The sequence below is a fragment of the Rhinatrema bivittatum genome, chromosome 17, assembly GCF_901001135.1.
Source record: "Rhinatrema bivittatum chromosome 17, aRhiBiv1.1, whole genome shotgun sequence".
NCBI lineage: Eukaryota > Metazoa > Chordata > Amphibia > Gymnophiona > Rhinatrematidae > Rhinatrema > Rhinatrema bivittatum.
Window position 1 is genome coordinate 25,679,974 of NC_042631.1, and position 20,776 is coordinate 25,700,749.

A 20,776-nucleotide genomic window follows, 5' to 3' on the forward strand; every position below is an offset into this window, starting at 1 on the left:
GGTAATTTCTCTGAGATGTTGATTCAAAGAGAACAGAAATGGATTTACACTCTCCATAATTTATCCCCACTAGGCTTAAACTGAGAAATTGAATGGGTATCCTTTATATAATTTAGTATATTTCTTAACCCTTGAACCATGTATATTGAATATATAGGATTTGGCTTCTGTTATAAACTGGGGTTCCCCTATTAACATGGATATTGGTTGAATGTCACAGTTTTTCATGAGGTTTCCAGGATTGGTTAGTACCATTACTGCATCATTATTTAGGCTATGTACATGAATAATGCATGTTTCTCGGCTGTAATGTATCATTATAATACCAAATGCATTAATCTTTTATTCCCCTTTCTCTATTACTTTTTTATTTGTGATATTTGCCAGTACCAAAATAGATTGTTCCCCTCTGTAATACTTACTGTTGAGCCCTCTAAACTTTGACGTCATCACTTATTTTGATTGGCTGTTGGGTGCATTCTTTGGAATACACTGATTGGCTGGTTTTTGGCGCCATTACCTGGCGCCTTTAAATAACCTAGTAATGGGATCTGTAACACATACTCCCTGTACACGGAAGATTGTCATTCTAAGAGGTATGTAATCATAGTGACTTGTATTCTGTACCTTGTTGTATTTTGGTCCTTACCAGATTATGTTTCTTTGATTTTTACTCTTAGTGTATGAATTCCTGATCGCAGCTATTGTGGCGAAACAAGGGGTCCATGTCGGGGAACAACTTTTAAATGTACCATTTTGAACATTTCCCAAAACAGAGGAATTTTCTTTGGAATAAAGAAATGAAATAATTTTCAATTTGTAAGGACTATGATTTGCTTTGCACCCCCTTTCTTTATTTGTTCTTGCTTGTTAACCAGTACGAAATCTATGATGTATGTGGGACAGAAATTTTAATAAACTGGAACTGGCGTGGTTTTTACATAACTACAACAAATATGAATGAAATAGATATGCATGTACTGCCTTCATTGTATGCAAATACATCGCATTCATATTCCTTGTGTCTATCCTGAAAACCTAGTCTGTGGCTCTTGAGGACCAAAACTGGCCACACACTGATTAAACCAGTGGTTCTCAGGATATCCGCAATAAATATGCATGAGATAGATTTGCATGCACTGACTCCACTGTAATCACATCTCTCATGCATATTCATTGGCTAGGGGACTGGCTAGGGGTGTCCCAAGGACTGGATTGAGAATCTATGGATTAAACTACTGACATCAACTCATCCCCAGTCCTCCAAGGCCCTTGAAGACACAGAGGTACAAGTGGCATGAGAGCTTCACCTAGCAATAACTGTTTACCATGGTTGTTCTTATGCTTTGTAATTTGATCTTTTAATTTGATTCCCATTTTAAAGAACAATACTTCAACTTTTAGCTTAAAATATTTGCTAACAATGAGAGTGGATCTTTGTCACTCAAGAATAAAGTATTTCTCAGAACAATGGAAACAAACTGTCATGGATGTGAGCTCTTGGGCTGTGGCATGGTTGACACAGCCTAGCAAGTATAACTTCTAGGTGCACGCTGACAACTGTCGACTCGCTCTTGCTAGGACTAGAGCTGGGGTTTCACCTATACCAGCCCTGTTCCCTGTAGGTTACGTCTTTGGGTTCCAGGGGCCAGGCGAGCTTGGATAAGAGTTATGCAAGAGCGGTCAGATGAGGTTGAGACACAGGCAGGGCTCAGGGCTGGCAGCAATCAAACAGTATCTAGGTCCAGGCCAAGGTCAGGGCAGGCAGCAAGCAAACAGTATCCAGGTCCAGGCCATGGTCAGGGCAGGCAGCGAGCAGTCAGTATCCGATCCAAGCTGGAGTCAGAGCAGGCAGCAAACCAGAAGAGTAGTCAGTATCCGAAGCAGAGATCAGAACCAGGAATCAGGACAAGACAGGCAAGGCAAGACACTGAGGACCAAGACAAGCGAGAAACCAATAGGACAAGGCAGAGCAAGGTACGGAGAGGCAAGGCAGGGAGACAACAAGGCAAGGCAGGACTACCAGACTAGGCAGGACAACAAGGCAAAGGCACAAAAAGAAGTAACATGCACTGCAAGGAAGGTGGACCCATTGCTAAGGCATCAAGGGAGAATGCGGCCGAGCCTTAAGTACCCAGCTACACCGACATCACCCAGCGTCGCATCATTTTGCAACCATGGGGCCTTTAACTAGGGTGCTGTTGTGCACGTACCTAAGGTTGGCACGTGGAAGTAAGGAGTAGGTGTCGTGGCTGTGTCCTTGCCACTTCTGAATTTCATGGCATTCTAGGGTGAGTCAGGCAGTCACAGGACCATCCTGCAACCGGCCCATCATTACACAAACAGGGAGCATCTTCAGTCCTTTGTGTACCTCATATGGCTATATGTCAGAGTGCAGATAGTGACTCATCATTCTTTGGTTTTATATCAGTTTAAAGCTTTATAGAGTGACGCTCTGACATAAAATGAAGAAAAGGACAGGAAATAACATGCATAAAAATATATGCTAAAGAAGGAAAGCTGTGTGACATGAACCTATTGGTTAAACTGCAGGACTCAAAACACAATGATAAAATGTATTAGTTTGGGGAAAATCCCCTTGGGCTTGTGGAGGTAAATTCTGAAGCTTTATTTCTTTGTTATGGGATGAAACTGAGCAGTGATGTGCAAGAGATGTATTTATGACTGGAACAGGCAGTGCATTAGGTTTGGTTTCTGCCTTAACCACCAAGCCCTGCAGCTTAATTGAATGATAGGCAGCTATGAGCTGAGCATTTCTATCTGAGATTAATGCTGAGGCAAACTTGTCATAAATCAACAATGGCTAGGAAAAACAAGGTAAATCCATACATCTCCATACTGAAGGTGAAATCATCAGGTGACTTCATCCCCACAGATACCTATACTTAGCAAGATTGGACAACTCTTATAAATAATTACACTTCAATATGATTCTAATAATTGTAAAGCCAGCATCTATTCATTGGTACAGTAGAGCACCTTGCATCTAGAATGGCTGGGACCAGGCATGTTCCAGATAATGGAAGCTCTACATAGCAGGCAATTTCTGATAAAAGAATTGCAGATAATGGGAGTGTTTTGAGGGTATTTTTTCTCATGGAGAACAGAACATATGAAGCCAACCAATTTTCCAGTAGAGTAAGATTTTGCAGGTAACAATCCAAAGTCCGTGATTCTTTTCAGATACAGGAACTTTGGACATAAGGTGCTCTACAGCCATATTAGTCCTCGAATAAACTGAAATTTTTACTGGACAAATGTGTAGCTTTATCCAAAGATGATGATGTAGATGAGCTTTCAAAACCACAGAAGTCCCGTCATGAGGCATCCTCGATAGAAGGACCCTGTGTGTTGTCTCAAAAGCTCATGTCCATTATCATCTTGGGTTAATTCTTATGTTGGATCAATAAAAAGCACTGCAGCCTGCAATGAATCTTATTTTTCAGAGTTTCAAATTGAATGTTCCATCTATTTACAAACAGAGGTAGTTGCATATTTTTTTGAGTAATAAAAAGGAGAGAAGATTTCATCTCCATACTAAAAGATATCACCTGCTGTTGTAACGTTGAACTGGAGGGCAACAAATAATTTATTGGTTTGCCTCTGGTTACTCACACATTCTTTTCTTCAATTTTATGTGCTATAGGATACAGCATAATGACCAGAGCATAGATATTGGAAACCTGGAGACTCAAGCTGAATGCCATTTGCTCAAGTCAATTAATATCCCTGTGTGAAAACAGAGGGGCCTATTTTCCCCTTATTTTTTTTCATGGACAAAACCTTCGGAAAACAAGGCCGTGGACTATAAGCACTTGGAAGTTCAATAGAGAGTGTGCACTTTTTTTTTTTTTTGATTTGTTCCATTAATGGGAGAGCTTTTGTTTCATTTCAGGGCCCCATTCCCAACCCTCAAGACCGGCTGCAATTTTTAAAATATCAAGCTGTCTAGTTTATAAAAAACAAACCCTGGCCTTTCTCCAACCCTCCCTACGGACCCTCCTAATCTCCCAAATCCTCTGCAGACAACCCCATCAGCAATCCACACACTTGCTCCTGCCCTGCCAATTCTGCGTTTCAAAATGGCTCCGGTTGACCCAAGGCTGGTGCCATTTTGAAGTGCGGCTATATTTCAAAATAATGCCAGCTTCAGCTCAGACGGCACCATTTCGAAATCTGGAAGTGGTGAGGCAAGATCACTCCTACCCCTCTCTGGACCCTGGAGTTCGCAGGTAAGCTGGGGGGATAGGTGCACTTAGAGGGGGCCAGGGAAAGGGAAGGTTTTGGGTTGGTTTTGTTTTATGTTTTTTTGTTTTTTAAATCATATGGTTTGGAATTTTTAAAATGACAGCACATTTGGTGGGACCCTGAAAAGAAACAAAACAAAGAAGAAATGTCTTTTGTTTAATTTCATTTCAAACAAATGCACATCTCTACAGTTCAACATCCTTGCAATCATGTGATTTTTCTTCAAGAGCACTTACACTAACAGCATGCAAAAAGTAATACATTTTGTTATATAAACTAATTGGCAAAATATCCTTAATATCCACAGAATGGGAAATGCAAACAAAATTATGTATTCTTGGACTCCAGTAACAATAACAAATGCAAAGAAGGGGAACTAATACACAATTTTTAAAGCATCTAAATTGATATAGTCCTAGTGAAGGGGTATCAGCCAGGCAATGACTCGCATGGTCTACAGACCATCACTGGTCTTTTCTATCATCTACCCCATATTTTATCTTTCGTACTGCAAATAAAATAAATAAGTCTATAATGTTAATTGTAAAACAAGTTGACATCAGCCGTTGTTTCATGCTCAAAACAAGCCAAGACTTGCATTACAATTGACTTTGAATATTATAAACATTTAATTTACTTGCAGTATGAAAGATAAAAATTTGTACTGGGTAGATGACAGAAAAGACCAGCGATGGTCTGTAGACCATGCGAGTCATTGACTGGCTGATACCCCTTCACTAGGACTATATCAATTTAGATGCTTTAAAAATTGTGTATTAGTTCCCCTTCTTTGCATTTGTTGTAGTCAGAGTTGAGGGAGACAGGCACTTCTATTTACTAGATTCTTTGACTCCAAGACATATGGCTTACCATTCTATGCTGGGCAGAGATCATACCGTCCCAGTCAACGTCTGATTGAATGGTGGTGACGAGGGTAGGTAGCTCCTCAGAATGAGGTTTGTTGTGCATTATGGTGTGAAGCGGCAGATGGGTGGCCATGAGCTGATCACTGCCTTCTTCCTTGTCTCGTGGTACCAAGTCCTGGGTCATCGCTTCCTCTCCATCAGCAGAACAGGCAAATGGAGAGGCAGCTTGCTTGGAAGACATTCTTCTACATAAAAAATAAAAGGAGACATATTTATTACTTACATTAATGAAAATCAATAATTGCAATGTATCTGACACACAAATACCTAGAAACTAAAAGGGCACATTATCTTGAAATACAGCAGCATGAAATCCCTCTATAGGTTATTACTGTGCAGTCATGTGCTGCCCAGTAATAATTTACTACTTTAACTAAAACTGGTGTTGAGAAATCTAGCATGTGGCAATTAAAAGTTCTGTAAGGTCCAGCTAGTACCACAGTCAACCACAGCTTCCAAGTTCTAACACCTACTGTCATCACTGTCCTATCAGCAGCTGAGAAAACAGTAAGTATACATGTGATACTAGAACTGGAAGGCCACTGAAGGTTGTCATTGGCAGGCAACTGGGATCTGCAGAACTATTAGCTGCTATGAGCTAGTTTTCTTAAAAATCAATTTTCAGCTGATAGTCTAAGTTAATACTGGGTAGCACTTCACTGCCCAATAAAAACGTAGATAGAACTAACAATCCACAGTATTTTTGTAAAGGAACCCAGACATGAAATGTCCCTTTACATGTGACCTTTTTTCAAAACTTCATTTTACATTAGTCTTAACTATTTTCATCAAGTATCAAAATAATTGTTCAGTTTGCAATGTAAACCGGCCTGATTTGCATTTTATGCAAGAAGATCGGTATATAAAAATTAAAAATAAATAAATAAATAAATATCATTTTGCCTAGTTATTTTCTCTATCCCTTCATCATTTGAGCTTATTCCAAATTAAAGTTTCTTGTTCTGATTCATAATTCATTTATTGCTTTTGTTTCCAGATTTCTAGTTGAGTAATTGGTTGGTCCTCACATTTTATAAAACCTATCCAGTATATGCTGTTATTCTCTCATTTTCGATGTATCATTTATTTAGATTATTTTACAATTTTGGAGGGAAAAAAAGGAAAAATTAAAGATTATGTGTAAAGAAAAGAGAAGCAACTATGTATCTCAATCAGAGGTAGGGGAATCAGATAGCTCCAGTTTGGCATGACAGGCAGATCCAGTCCCAGCTTTGCGCCACTGCTTCCCCTGCTTCCCCTATTAAAAGGTGGGCCTATAAATCTGTGCATCCAATGGTGTAAAACCAGGACTGAATCATTCAGGCCAGCAGAACAGGTCTCCCTAGTCACAGCCTTACTTTCAAATGAAGCTTTACTGCCTGGGACAAGGTGTACAATTTGTGTAAGGAGAGGACGATGTAGATTGTAGAAGACTGATTGGGACGCTTGATGAGTAGAACAGCAGCAGAGGAGTGGGGTGGGGTGGGGGGGGCTGAGCCAAGTAACAGTCCTTCATGGTTTATAGTAGCACTTAGTCACTAGGCAAGTTTCAGGACTGGAAGCAGCACTGGAAAAAAAAAATCGCATCCTGCTTTCTATACTGTATTAAGTTAAGCAACTACAGTGCTTGGTTTCTATACACTGGAAGCATTAACCATTCTCTCTAGTGAGGGCTGACCAAACTTGTCCTGAGATTCCCATAGCCAGTTGGGTTGTCAGGGTATCCCACAATAAAAATGCAAGAGATACATAGTCATACAATGGAGATTCACGGTATGCAAAATGATCTCATGCATATTCATTGTGCATATCCTGAAACCCCAATTGGTTGTAGGGTCCCCAGGACAGGTTTAGAAAGCCATGAATTAAGGATAAAAAAAAAAAAAAAACAACTGGTCAAAGTCTATAGGGACAGGCTCTGCGATACATACGGCTGAAAACTTGTTGCTCTAGTTTGTAATAAGTTTCCAGTACCTTTCCCGCGCAAACTGCTGTCTTACTAAGAGAATGAGATCTCCACCTTAATTGCTCTTTAACATTAATTGATTTCATACTATTTCTTACAAAATGCACAAATCAGTTAACATATGAAACCACACAAGCATTTTTCAAATTAGCAAATCATTAACTTGCTAGTACTGTTTCTACAGAAATAAATACTGATTAAAGGGGCTAGAAATCTGAGACTAACAGTTAAAATTACAAATCTGTCATATGCTTTCATGAATATTACAGTGAAGGAAATATCAGGTGCAAAAAAAAATAATTAAGTTAATTCCAATTTAAACAGTAGTTTTTATGTAGCAGCCCATGTTTCACATAGGATTTAACAGCTAATGTTACATTTCTCACAATTAATGAGGGGGCTCAGAATTAGTATCCTACAATGAAAAAAAATCAATATAAGATCAGCTAATCTAATTATGAGCAGCTCTCAATAACAGTATTGCAAGCTTCCTGAAATGCCTTGGAACATATTAAAAATGTCCATAATCTGTAGCATGAGCATGAACCATTCCATACTAAATGATAACCCTACAATATCTAAGGTCTGACCAAACTGTAAGGTTTGAGTTTGCCTTCAGGGGGTAGAGAACCCTTGTAAATGTAAGCATTGCAATGTCCTGCATTAGCTCAAGAGGGGATCATCTTAGGGACCAATCCAATGCCAAATCAATAACACATTCCAGAAACTGAATACTATGGCCCAGATTTAATCATTGGGCAGCAAAATATTCGAAATGTGGCAAAAAGCCAAGTCAGTTTGCCTTCACAGTTGTGAAACCGCACATCTTTTGCCTGAAGTCTGATTTATGGCAACTTTTAAGAAGGGAAATAAAATTCAACACAGAAAAATATCTGTGCATGCAAAAGGGTTATGCATAAAGAACAGTGTGATTTTATTGTCCCCAAAAAGCTAAATTTAAAGCCCCACAGGGCCATTTGCCCAAGTTTGTGGGGGGTTTTTTCCCTCTGGAATATTTTCCTTTCCAGAAGTTGCAGAATAAACAGTAGCACACATTTAAAAATTTTTACAAGGAAACTGAAAAGGCAGGCATTTTGTATGGGGTGTTTTTTTTTTTTTTGCCAGGTCCCTTAAAGCTGGTCTCAGGAATTTGGTTGGAGGAGAACCAGACCCTGCGGGCACCGCAAAAGGTTGAGATTCAGAAGCGGTAACTGCATCTTGGGATTACAATGGAAGGCTTAAGTTAGCATAGCCTCTCTGGTAGATCTGATTTTTTTTTTTTTTTTTTACAGCAAACAACTTGGCTTCTTGCAATGGCAAAAATTATGGTTGTTTCAGCCGAATAAATTAATCATGACACAATACCAAAAAATGTAAAGGAAAAAAAAATGAGTCTCTCAAGGATAATTTCAGCCATAAATTGTACCAATGAACAATGGTGCCCAATCTCAATTAAGCCTAACAGTGCAGCTGTAAAAATAGACTAAGTCTGCCCGAAGCTTGAAGGCTGGTTTTGTCAGGGATTATTTTCTTAAGGAAGGCTGGGCCCTCAGTCTTAATCAGTCAATAAATTATTTCCTGCAATTACATTAAATGGAAAATTATCTCTAAATTGGGAGTGTTAATTGAAAATCAAAATTCTGAGTGAAGTTTTAGAAATCACGCACAGTATATAATTATTCAGGCAAGCCTGCACCTCTGTTTCAAAAACAAGCTTTTGGTGATTCTTTTAAGTGACCATTCAAAAACGGCTACCTGCTCACCGTGCGGCACAAGGGAAGCAAAAGCACCTCCAAGTCAAGCTTTATTATTTTATACGGCTCTCCTTCGTAGGCAACTAAGAAAGCATGAAAAACCACAATACAATCAAATGTGGCACATTCAACTTTGTCTGAAGGGGTAACCAACTTAAGTGGAAAAGATCTGCTTTATTTGACAGCTGTTGCCTTGCAGGGCAACACAGTTCTCATATTAGGGCAGGATATCTTATCAAAAGTTCACATCAGTTACAATGACTGGTTAGGTCTGTTAACTGCTTAACTGAAGCAAAGCTGGTGCCAAGAATGTTAAGCAGTTTGTCCTCACAGCCTCTGTGTATCCATGAAGTTTAAAAAAAAAAAAAAAAAAGGATTCTCCAGAGTGAAGAGAATTTATCTAGCTTCTGGAAATCTGACAGTGAGCTGGTTCAAGATCATTTAATGTATCCACCGTCATTCTTTCCAGAACTTGGTCACTGAATATTGAGCCATTCTATATGCAGAAGGTGAGAGCACACCTTATTTACAGAATGAGGAAATGTCAAAGTGTACCAGTGTTCCAACGAAAATGCACCTGGACCAAGAGAGTCTCAAAGCCTCGGAAGCCTGACTGTGGTAATTCACAAAATAACTACGGCATCCCTGGAAATTATATAGCAGCTCAACATTCTGTCACAGAGCTCTGAGGCTAAGCCGACAGTCATGTAGATTTGTCACAATTTGTACAGGGTAATTTTGTGGCCCCTGCCATTTGAGGATTGTGTTAAGACTTCTGGGGCAGGCTTGGACCCAAATCCCAGATGTGAATGTGAAAGCTTAATCAACATGCCTCGCTAAGCACATTGTCAGTTTTGTTTGCTTTCACCCAGATGGGTTTCTAGTTATCTTTAAGGTCAAGTCTAAATTCACGTTCCACTTGCAGATCATGTGATCATTTTAAAAAGCCCTCTCCTATATCAGCATACAACAGTAATAGACTGTGTTGCATATGTAATCTGAGCAAATCAGAGCATACCCTGCAGTGGAAGACCTAAGGATCTTGATTTGCTGCTTCTGACGTACGTAATTTGGACAGTGAAATAAAGTTGCATTTGCAGCAATGCAGCACCACACTGGCACTTCACAAGCTGAAGCATTACATGACTGCTTAGCAAATTGATGAAACTGTTAAGAGTTGGGCTGAGAGTGAATGGCTCCTGAGTTATCTGCTTCTACTACGAAAGTAGTGCATGGCAAATCAAGCAATGCCAAAACACCCTAAAGAAATCCAGGAACTGTCTTGCACCTCTGCTATTCATGCAATGATAAAGCTGATAATAGCATAATATTAATAAAGGTTTAATGCAAAAGCACTAAGCTTCTTACATTCCTAGGTAGCATTAAGTGCTATTTAATACATGGTTTATGGTTTCTGCAAGTGAACTGAAGGATATATATTAAAATCGAGAGAAACAAGTTTTAGACAGAACACGTTGAATTCTAAGACTGCTGAAGCAGCTGGGAAGTCATGTTCCTGTACCGTACAAAATGCATCCGGGAGACTGGAAACCTTCTTCATGGACAGAAATCAGCTTTTGTTTTGTTTTTTACTCCTATTTGTCTATCTGAATTAATAAATGTATTTCATTTACTCACATTTATTAATCGCTTCTATGAAACTGCCAGAAGTGATATACAAGCAGCAAAATACAATTAATAAAATGTATCATGATGCTCAACCTGAGAATTCAGAGGGTCAAACAAGTATAAAGAAATAAAAAACAAAGCCTGATCCTTTCAAAGATATCCGACTATTTATGATAACAGGAGGCTCTACAGTGGGGCAGGATGCAGGAATATGTAGGTAGAATTTATAGTATCCTCCAAACATTTTTAAATATGGAGAAAAAGATCCCCATTTGCAACCCTTTTTCTCCTTGATGGTAGACAAGCATCATGTGGAACACAGACAATTACATTAATCTAAACTAATTCAGTACTGGACGGCAATCCTGATGAACTGAGTAATAACTCCAAACAATTACTTCTTTAAATGATAATACCCTTGCTTTAAGCTTCTCTTTAAAAGAATGGGCATTTCTAATTGAGAAGTACGTAAATAACCAGACAATCTGATTGTCCATAAAAAACAATTAATATATCATTCTGTGCATAAATACAGAACTAAGAGATGAATAGTCAAATAGACATAAACAGGCAGATGGATAGATAGTATTAGTGGAAAAAAAAGATATTTCTTCCCACACTAGCCCAATGGAGCATTTCTAAATGTTTATTCAGCTTTTTAATAAGTGTCTAGACTTCATGTTAAGTGTTATTATCAGATCTGTAACACACAAGGAGTTACAGATAATAGGCAACAGCAACATTTTTTCCAATCATTAAATATGCATTAGAATGTATTAATAATGTTCTATATTGTACCTCAATTTAAACTGTTAGACTCCTTCCCTGCTTTTACATATATAATTGAAAGTCTATATATTTAACTGGGTCACCCCCAGGATTCATTTAAACTTCCTAATTATTTTAGGAAACATTCCTCTAAGTTAGGCACGTGTGCCTTGCACAAAGAGCAAAAAACAAAAAATCCATGCTGCAGATCTTCACATACCATGAGATAAAGAAAGCTGAATGGATATACCTCACCCTATAGCATTTATAAATGTTTTGATAAGGGGAAAAAGGTGGTTCAAAACATCAGCTTCACGGTTTATTCACTATTTTGCTTTTTCGTTTACTACTATTCCAGCTTCTTCATACATACAGACATTTTAAGATTGCATCTGGGTAAGGAAAAACAACAGATCTCCACCCTTTCTTAGGAGCTCATTGTCTCTCTCAAAAATCTCTTCCACTTTGTTAATTCTTCTGGTGTTTGTGCTCTGGGTTCATACTGCAAGCATGTCAGGATGGTGCCACATGTCACGTGACAAGATCATCATATCACTCTCCTCCCTAGAGGAGAAGGCAGCAGGATATGATGCAGACAAAATCAAATGCCTCAATGATACAGCTAAGGTGCAAGAAGAAAGCTTTTAATGTGAGGGGTAGGGGAGACTGGGAGGATAGGGATACTTGAAGGGGAACATCCCTTTATAGATACATAGTACGGTCTTCCCAGTGGAGGCGGTAGAGGCTGACACAGTGGCGGAAGTCAAGAAAGGCTGGGACACAATTCTGGTCGCCGCATCTCAAAAAAGTTATAATTGCAATGGAGAAGGTACAGAGAAGGGCTACCAAAATGATAAGGGGAATGGAACAGCTCCCCTATGAGGAAAGACTAAAGAGGTTAGGACTTTTCAGCTTAGAGAAGAGACGGCTGAGGGGGGATATGTTAGAGATGTTTAAAATCATGAGAGGTCTAGAACGGGTAGATGTGAATCGATTATTTACTCTTTCAGATAGTAGAAAGACTAGGGGGCACTCCATGAAGTTAGCATGGGGCACATTTAAAACTAATCGGAGAAAGTTCTTTTTTACTCAACGCACAGTTAGACTCTGGAATTTGTTGCCAGAGGATGTGGTTAGTGCAGTTAGTATAGCTGTGTTTAAAAAAGGATTGGTTAAGTTCTTGGAGGAGAAGTCCATTACCTGCTATTAAGTTCACTTAGAGAATAGTCACTGCCATTAGCAATGGTAACATGGAATAGACTTAGTTTTTGGGTACTTGCCAGGTTCTTATGGCCTGGATTGGCCACTGTTGGAAACAGGATGCTGGGCTTGATGGACCCTTGGTCTGAGCCAGTATGGCATTTTCTTATGTTCTTAAGGCTCTTAGCTGTGGGGGAGTGAGGGTAAAGTCAGACATCACGCAGAGTCTGCAGCACTGTAACTGGAAGGGTTAATGGATCTCTATGTTTCAATGATGACAAAACACTAAGTATCCCTAATTGGTTAAAGTGGCTTAATAACCAGAAGTTCAAGAACCTATCTGGATCGGAACAGAAAACACAAGTAAAATGCTGTTGTAATATACATTTCAGAAGTAAAATATATTTTATTCATTTTTTTTTCATCTTTCAGTATCCTCCCAGCTCCTTTTGGGATTGCAACTCAGTCAGAACCAGGGCTGGGATCTGATGCCATGAACATTCATTTGCAATTTGCTTGGTCATTCTTGTATGTATTTTTATGAATATTTTATTCTGTAACCTGTCTAGGATTTTTTTTTATAGTGCAGGTAATAAAAAAAAAAAAAACCCAAAAATTTAAATAAATAAATTGGATTGCCCAAGATTTTTCCCCCTGGCATTATGGTGACAGTCCTTTGGTTGGGGTCCGTGTTCCAGGAGTCCATTTAGAACTCTGAAATGGGCCCTGAATCCAGCCACTCGGTAGCATGTGAGAGTAAGAACTATGACGCCCTCCCCAACCTTAGTTGACACTTGGATTGAATTGCCAATGAGCTACCAAGTCAGACCCAAATATATTTCCTTGTATATTGCAACAGTGTCTAGGAAGCTGAAGGGAGAAATTGGAAATGCAAACATTTCCCTTATTTGTCTTTTTAAAATGGACCAATACAGCAACATTTAAAGCTCCATTTCAAGGAAAATCTAGTTCCTCAAAAAGACACCTGCAGGAGGGTACAGGATAATTAAGATGAGAAGGAAGCGAGGCTAAAGAGACTGGTTGAGTCTTATGGTCTTTATCTGCTGTCATACTCTATACTTGGGCTTTTCTAGCCTTCCTTCCACTCCCTTCTGCTTCTCCTCTATGGCTTGTTGAAGGTGGAGCCATTAACCGAGCTTCTTCAATAACTCCCTTCTCATGTCTTACTTATTGCAAACCACTGAACATCATGCCAAAAAGGCGGCAGGAGATGTCGTAGGCAGACATGAACATTTTCTTGGGACCCCAGTTAATTGTTTGATTGAAGCTCTATTTTTAATCATGATTGGTCTCTCTTTTAAAAAAAAAAAAAAATCAATTGATTTTTTGGGATATGATCTGGAAGAGTATATAAATGAGACAGCAATATCTCTATCTTGCAAGTAAAAATATTGCCTAGCTCACCTTGTCTCTGAATATCTGAACTTTGGATCACAACAATACCTTAGTTACAATAATTAGAATTTGTTTTAAACTGATTGTGGGCAAATGCTTTCACCTCCTTTTTCTTGTCCAACCTCCTACTCCATGTAAAATTGTGTTTTTCCAACAACTACGAAGCACTGTTCCTTTTATATCATTCACTGAATGAGAACATCACTCTATCTTCTTTGATGTGCAATAGGGGTCATTATTTGCCATAACCTACATATTATTGTCTAAGATTCATAATTATAAGGTGATGAAAGCGAGTAATGCTATCTACTAGAATCTGAAGCAGGTTGAGCTGCAGTCAGAAAACGTTAATATTTTCTACCGTTTATATTTAGCTGACAATATTGATGCTACTTTATTTATGTAGCTTAAGACTGTTCTTTGGCCTGGAGCTCTGATGCCTTGGAATGCTTTGACTCATGAATTGTTTGTCCTGATAATGTTACATCACGCAAACCACCTCTGTTTAATTGGTTGGTATTAGCTTCTCTGTAATGGTTGCCTTTAAAGTCCTACGCCTATGCCATGTGGCTCTGCATATCCAATTTCTTACTGTTGCAAAAAACCTGACCTCAGATCTGTTCCATTGACTTTTTATAGACAGGAACAATAGTGAATTACCAGCAATATCAGCATAGTGCAGCTTGTGAACTCGTCTATCAGTAACTTATTAGAGTTGTGCTTTTGAAAGCAAGTTGCAGAGCTTACAAACAAATGCAGAAAATTAACAATTGCAGGAAAAAACAATGGGTGCTATATATAGGCATTAACCTACAATTTTTATCAAATCGAGGGACTTAATTGTTTAGTTGAAAGATCAGCATAAACATTTGTGCACTAGGTGCCAAAAACATTAAAGCGACAAATGTATAATTAATTTTTTATGTGCCATTAGAACAGAGGTCCAGTACCAAGTTTTAATCAGAATAAATTTATTTTTTTTTATTCAATATTGAGAGCCAATTACATTAGAGCCCTGGGAGGCATAGAGTGGGAGCCCATTGTTTGTTAAGGGCTCTCCCTGCATGTCTCAACATAATTGTTTAAATTTTAAAAACTGTGATCTGAATCCCATATCGAGTTCAGTGCATCTAGGGGCATATGACGCTAAACTTTAGCAAGCACGCAAAATTATTTTGCAATGCGCTAAATCCTTATAGGTGAATCTCAAAAGCCCTGCGCGCACACAAGTTGGGCCGGCAGGCGTCAAGAGGATTTTATATGCCGCCCATGGACGCGCATATCCCCCGCTTCGCACACAAGCAAAAAAAGGTTTCTAAAAAGAGGCAGAGCAGGAGTGTGGCCTGGGTGGGGTCTGGCCAAGAAATGTGCGCGTAAATACTTATGCGTCCTTGTGTGCGCCGGGATCCCCTGCCGGGTAAATTTACTTCCTGCTATGGATGCCGTGTAAGTAGTAAAAAAACGTTTTAAAAAAACATAGGCCAGGCAGCAGGGTTTTAAGAGTCGGGATTTAGAAAGGAGTCTATTTAACTAGGGGGATTTACAAGTCCACTCTCTAAACGGGGCGAACCGGGAATAAACTGGAAAAATGGAGAATGGCTTCGGCGCCCTTCCCTTAACAAAATTCCCCACTTGTGCAGCAGAAGCATTTGTGCACACATGCACGCGTCCATTTAAAACTCTGCGCATATATACGTGCAGCCAGGCTATTTTATACCCCTGCGCGCATGTGTGCATGGATGTTATAAAATGGACGCATCTCTGGACGCGAGACGGCAAATGTGCGCACTTGTTTAGAAGTTACCGTCCCTGAGGATAACTTTCAAACAAATGTGAGCAGTGGCATATACATGTGCAGATGGCCACGAGCAGGTCTACGCACGTATTTCATAACCAGTGAGTATGATACATGCATATTTTATAAAATACACATCTCTCTACTCAGCAACATATGCATGTATAAAGGCTTATACATGAATTCATGCAATGCATTGAAAGAACATATATCAATGCATTGAATGTGCATACTTTTCCTACCTATTTAAAAAATATGCACACGTATATTTACAAACAAAAATAAAGCAGGACTTACTCATGTAAGTTGGTGGATTTTAAAATATGCGTACATCAAACAAATGACCAGTTTTACCAAATAGTCAACAAGTTTGCCCAGTCCATCTCCAGGTCATCAAGACCTTCATAGTTCTTCAGCAAGAACCCCCATCCCCCCAGGTCACCCAGACCTCCCACCCAGCCAGTAGTGCACAATAAACCCATTTAATATCACTTACACCAGATTATTAGCAGATGTAAAATTATACAAGAAAACTGGCAAATCTTTTTGCATATCTTTTAAAATAGAAACGTATGCGTGTAAATATTGGCCCTGCACCAGAATGCTCCTAGATTGTGCTTTGTTTACATGCATATGTGTGTGTGCAAAAGTGAAAATACATGTGTATTTTATAAAAAGAATATGCATGTAGAGGCTATTTTTTCACATGCATATTTTGAAAATTCATTCCTTAGCATGCACACTTAATTCAACTGCAAACCATTAGCATGCGCACACTAAAAATAGTGTGCACACACATGCAAATACCCCAAATGATATGCAAATTAAGGTGATGAGTAAATGTTCATCCTATGCTGTAAGCCTCACACAAATTAGTGCAAGGCCCCCCAGACCATTATTTTAACACCTGCTCTGGCTAGATGTTAAATGTTAGCATGTCTGCAAGGCTAGCATGCTAACATTTAACAATGGAGCAGGCCATGGTCCTCAGGGCTTTCACAACACAGATCAGATCCCCCAACCCTTAGTCACATGGACTTCTCCCAACAGAGACTCACCCCCCTCACATCTCTCTAGAATGCTTTCTTACCAATTAAAGACCGCCCCATCTTCACCAGCAGGAGATGACACGAGAGCCCTCCTGCTGGCACTTCTGAATGGTGCCACCTAGTGGTGGCTTCACCTTCTTTCATATTGACTGATACACAGTGCAGTGCCACTAGGCAGAATCATTCATCGGTGTGCTACCCTGCTAGGAGAGATCTCATGACCTTCCTGCTGGTGAAAAGAGGTACTCTCTAAATGGTAAGGAAACATTCCAGAGAGGGACTGGGATTCGGAGGGAAAGCGAGTCTATCAAAGTTGGTTGGGGTGGGATATGATCTCCACTATGGGGCAGTCTGATCTCTGATATTGGAGGGGGGGGGGGGGGGATCCACTCTTGTTCAGGGGAAGAGGAGGAAATGAAATCCTTCACGCTAACCAGCTCTTTCACTTTGGGCCATGTTACCAAGGAGAATTTTGAGACAGAGCTTTTGCACACATTAAAAGGCTCATGTTCCTTTTAATGTATACCTTTTAATAAAATGCAGTATATGCACATGCTAACAGGTGAATTTTCAAAGGAGTCACACATGCAAATGTATCATTATCATCACAATTTTCAAAAGCCATTTATCCAGGTTACATGCACTTAACGCGAGTAAAACCTATTGACAATTCACTGACACATGCTGTGGCAATTTCAATAAGCCTCCTTACACAGGTGAATTGCATTTACACGTGTAAAAACTCAGTTGTAAGCGTGTAAATGATTTTGAAAAGCAGTGAATTGCATGTTACATCCATTTTTAGCATGCATTTCAATGCATAGGCTCTAAAATGTAGAAAATCAAAGCCAATCTAAAGTGCTTGTTTTCTCCATCTGAACTCTGCCCTCAGACAACTGCGCCAAGGGAGCATCTAGCAAATTATTTGACCATAAGAATACTTTAAATATATATATGCACATTAACTGCATCTATGGCAATATACAATATATCCCAATTTCATTCTGTATGCACTTTTCTGGCAGTTTTGTGTAGTGGTGCAGGAAAAGGAATCAATTGCACATTTATAAAAAGAGGGTAAGTTGTAAAAACCAAAAGCTCACGTGCTGTGCCAGGTAAAATGCTTGGCTTACAACCTGATTTGTTTTCTTCTAAAACCTTCTGGCACTTGTTTTTTTTTAATCCGAATGTAGAGCATCAGTGATTTTTTTTTTCGGCATCTTAGGCCATGAAACAGATATCTGTAATCTAGCCAACTTTCACTAAATCATTTAGCAACTCTGCATAATAAAACGAAAAGAGAGAGAGAGAGAGAAAAAGGTTGTCGGTTCAATTACAGGTTTTTTTTTTTTAATTTAATGAAAGCCCTTCTGTGCAGTGTCTTCAAGCAGTGAGGTCTGTCTGATTCAGAAGAGTTGCACAAGCATCAAAGCAGTTAAATATAGGTGCCAAACCACATGGCCAGGAGCTCCTTGTACTGTGAGTTAGTGTTACCTGACAGCTTAGTGAATGTAAAATTACTTGTTTCTCCAATGGAGGACAATCAAATTGTCACCTTCCCTTGTAATAACGCACAACTGGTGATCAACGCAGTGCAAATATAATTACCAGGAAGAAAACACCAAATCAAACCTAAGTCTCTGGAAACTGTAAACACATCCCTCTGGCTTCCCCCAAGAAGGTAGTATGTTTATTCTTCAGCAGTCAAAATTAGTATACAGTTCCCCGGATGTTATTCAGAAACGAGGCTTAGAAACCTCAAAACAGATGTACAGGGGAAACAGCAAAAAAAAAAAAGTCACATAAACAAGACAGGATAAATGCACGAGTCCTTCTGCCACTGGCGCTGTTAACCTTTTAGACCTTCAGCTTTAAATTTCTGGAACTACTAGCAAAAGCTGTTTTTCATGCATTTGAAACAATGGTTTGGTCATTACAAAACCCAGCACTTTCCCAAAATATTAAGAAGCTACGTGAGTATCTGCTCCTTCCATATGGACACTTTCGCCATTATAAATGTAAGATAATCTGGAAGCAACAGAGAAAAAAAAAAGTCAAAGAGATCATTTTGAGCAATCGAAAGCCCGTAGTCCTGCTTAATTGTCTGATACATCAAAATGCTTCTCTTTAACTTGACCATGCTTTTGTCTCCATATTCTTAAGCCACTCCCCCTTTTTTTTTTTAATTTTTATTTTCCCCTCCCGAGATCTCTCTTTTAGCTATTTTGCTGTGCTAAATGTAGTCCTACATTAATTCTGTTTTCAAAAGTATTCTGCCTGTTCTGTGTTACTGGAAATGGGTTTGAAAATGAAGCCTTTACATTTGTACAGGTGGATCAGCACTCGTTTCTGATGACAACCATGGCAGCAACAGCCTAATTTACTTGTGTTCACAATAATGGGGGGTGGCTAAGTAGAAGGTATCAAGGATTTCACACAGATATTTTTCTTTATAGGAATTAACACAATTCAGAAACTAGAGGAGCAATCCTAATGATTTTGTTTGCAATAACTGTGGTTCAGGATCCTAAAACAGTCCTTTGTTTATCACTGCTCTGAGAAAAAAGGAGAGATCTCTCTCAAAATGAATGCTTTACAAATCTACCATACTGAAACTGAAGTACTCCCTGGTATACAGGGATTTCTCATTCTCATTTTCCCAGTAAGGGTAAGACTACAAGTCCATGCAAGCAATGGGATAAAATCCTGGAGTGGAGTAGAGCGGAGGAGTGGCCTAATGGTTAGCACTGCAGGCTGAGAACCAAGGAAGCCAGGTTCAAATATTGCATTCTCCTGTAGACATGCCTTGTGACTTCAGGCAAGTCACTTTGCCTTCCATTGTTCCAGGTAGCAAGCGCCTTCTGGGTGCTAACTGCCGAACCTGAATCGTAACTCACCTTCAGCAATAGATTTGCAAAGAGGAGCAATTACATTCTAAATCAAAATCCAAAAATCTACCTTGGATTGACAAAATGGAGCCAGCTAAACCCTCCAGGACTGACGTCGTTGGCCAAAGCAGACCGTTTTCTCACACAGCCAACAGAAGCAAGGTGTTGGGTGGATGCCATCTAGATGCCATCAGAAGGGGGGGGGAGTTAAAATACAATGAAAATGTGCTGGTGGGAGAAGAGATAAGGAGGGGAGGGAATTACAAAGAGTGCTGAAAATATGAGCCCTTATAATAGAAAGTATCCAGAACCGAAATTGTATGCCCATCAGCTAATCCACGTTAACTGGTTTAAGCTTTGGAAATAGACCAGCGCATGAACTTTCCTTCAGTAAAAGTAAATCATGTTGCTTTCAAGAGAATTAAGCACACCTCTAACGGTAAACTCTCTCCTTTATTTCATATATTCGATCTATCAGTTCTAGCACATGTTTAATCTGGTGTCAGTCTCTGGTACACATTTCCCTTTGCTCTTTTCTTTGAAGGTATACGATCTCCAATGGAAAAGTAAGTGCCCTCTCTTCTCCCCACCCTCCTCTGCCTTTTGCTTTAGGCTGTCTGTTGTCAGTCTTCCCCGCTTGTGTTTGCTGCTAATAACAGATCGGAGGAAGGCAAAAAATAATACATAATGTGTGCCGTTGATTATTTCCTCTTGACAACACAATAAAATCAAATTGTTTCCATCCAATTATTGATATTTCTTGCAGACATGCCACTGACGAACAGAAATCATTGCTGGCAAAAAAATAAGGTACTGGAAAAAGAAAAAAAAAACCCAAGAGTAATATTCTGTAACTGAATAACATGCTCCGTTCAGCAAAACTGTACGGCTTAACACAACGTATCGGTAAATTCTGTGCTATGATATCTTAGTTCACTTATAGAACTGTAAATACCTATCAAGATCATAACAACTATAATCACTGACTAAATGAAAGCATTTTAAAATCTATCAGAAAAATAGAAAAAAAATGTATGTACACAACACATTAATTCCAACAACATCATAACGCAGATAATCACCTTAGAAGGTGAAAGCCACAGTAAGAGAAGCAAT

At 39.2% G+C, this 20,776-nt stretch overlaps 1 protein-coding gene across 5 annotated transcripts in view; it reads right to left on the reverse strand.

Moving 5' to 3' along the window:
* The window catches only part of SOX6 (SRY-box transcription factor 6), a 780,471-nt gene that overhangs the window by 469,358 nt on the left and 290,337 nt on the right, over positions 1-20,776 (reverse strand). For all 5 annotated transcript variants that reach the window (XM_029582789.1, XM_029582791.1, XM_029582793.1 and 2 more), the window contains one exon: positions 5,140-5,380. In XM_029582789.1, coding sequence (XP_029438649.1) covers positions 5,140-5,380 — 241 coding nt within the window. The remainder of the gene's footprint in view (positions 1-5,139; positions 5,381-20,776) is intronic.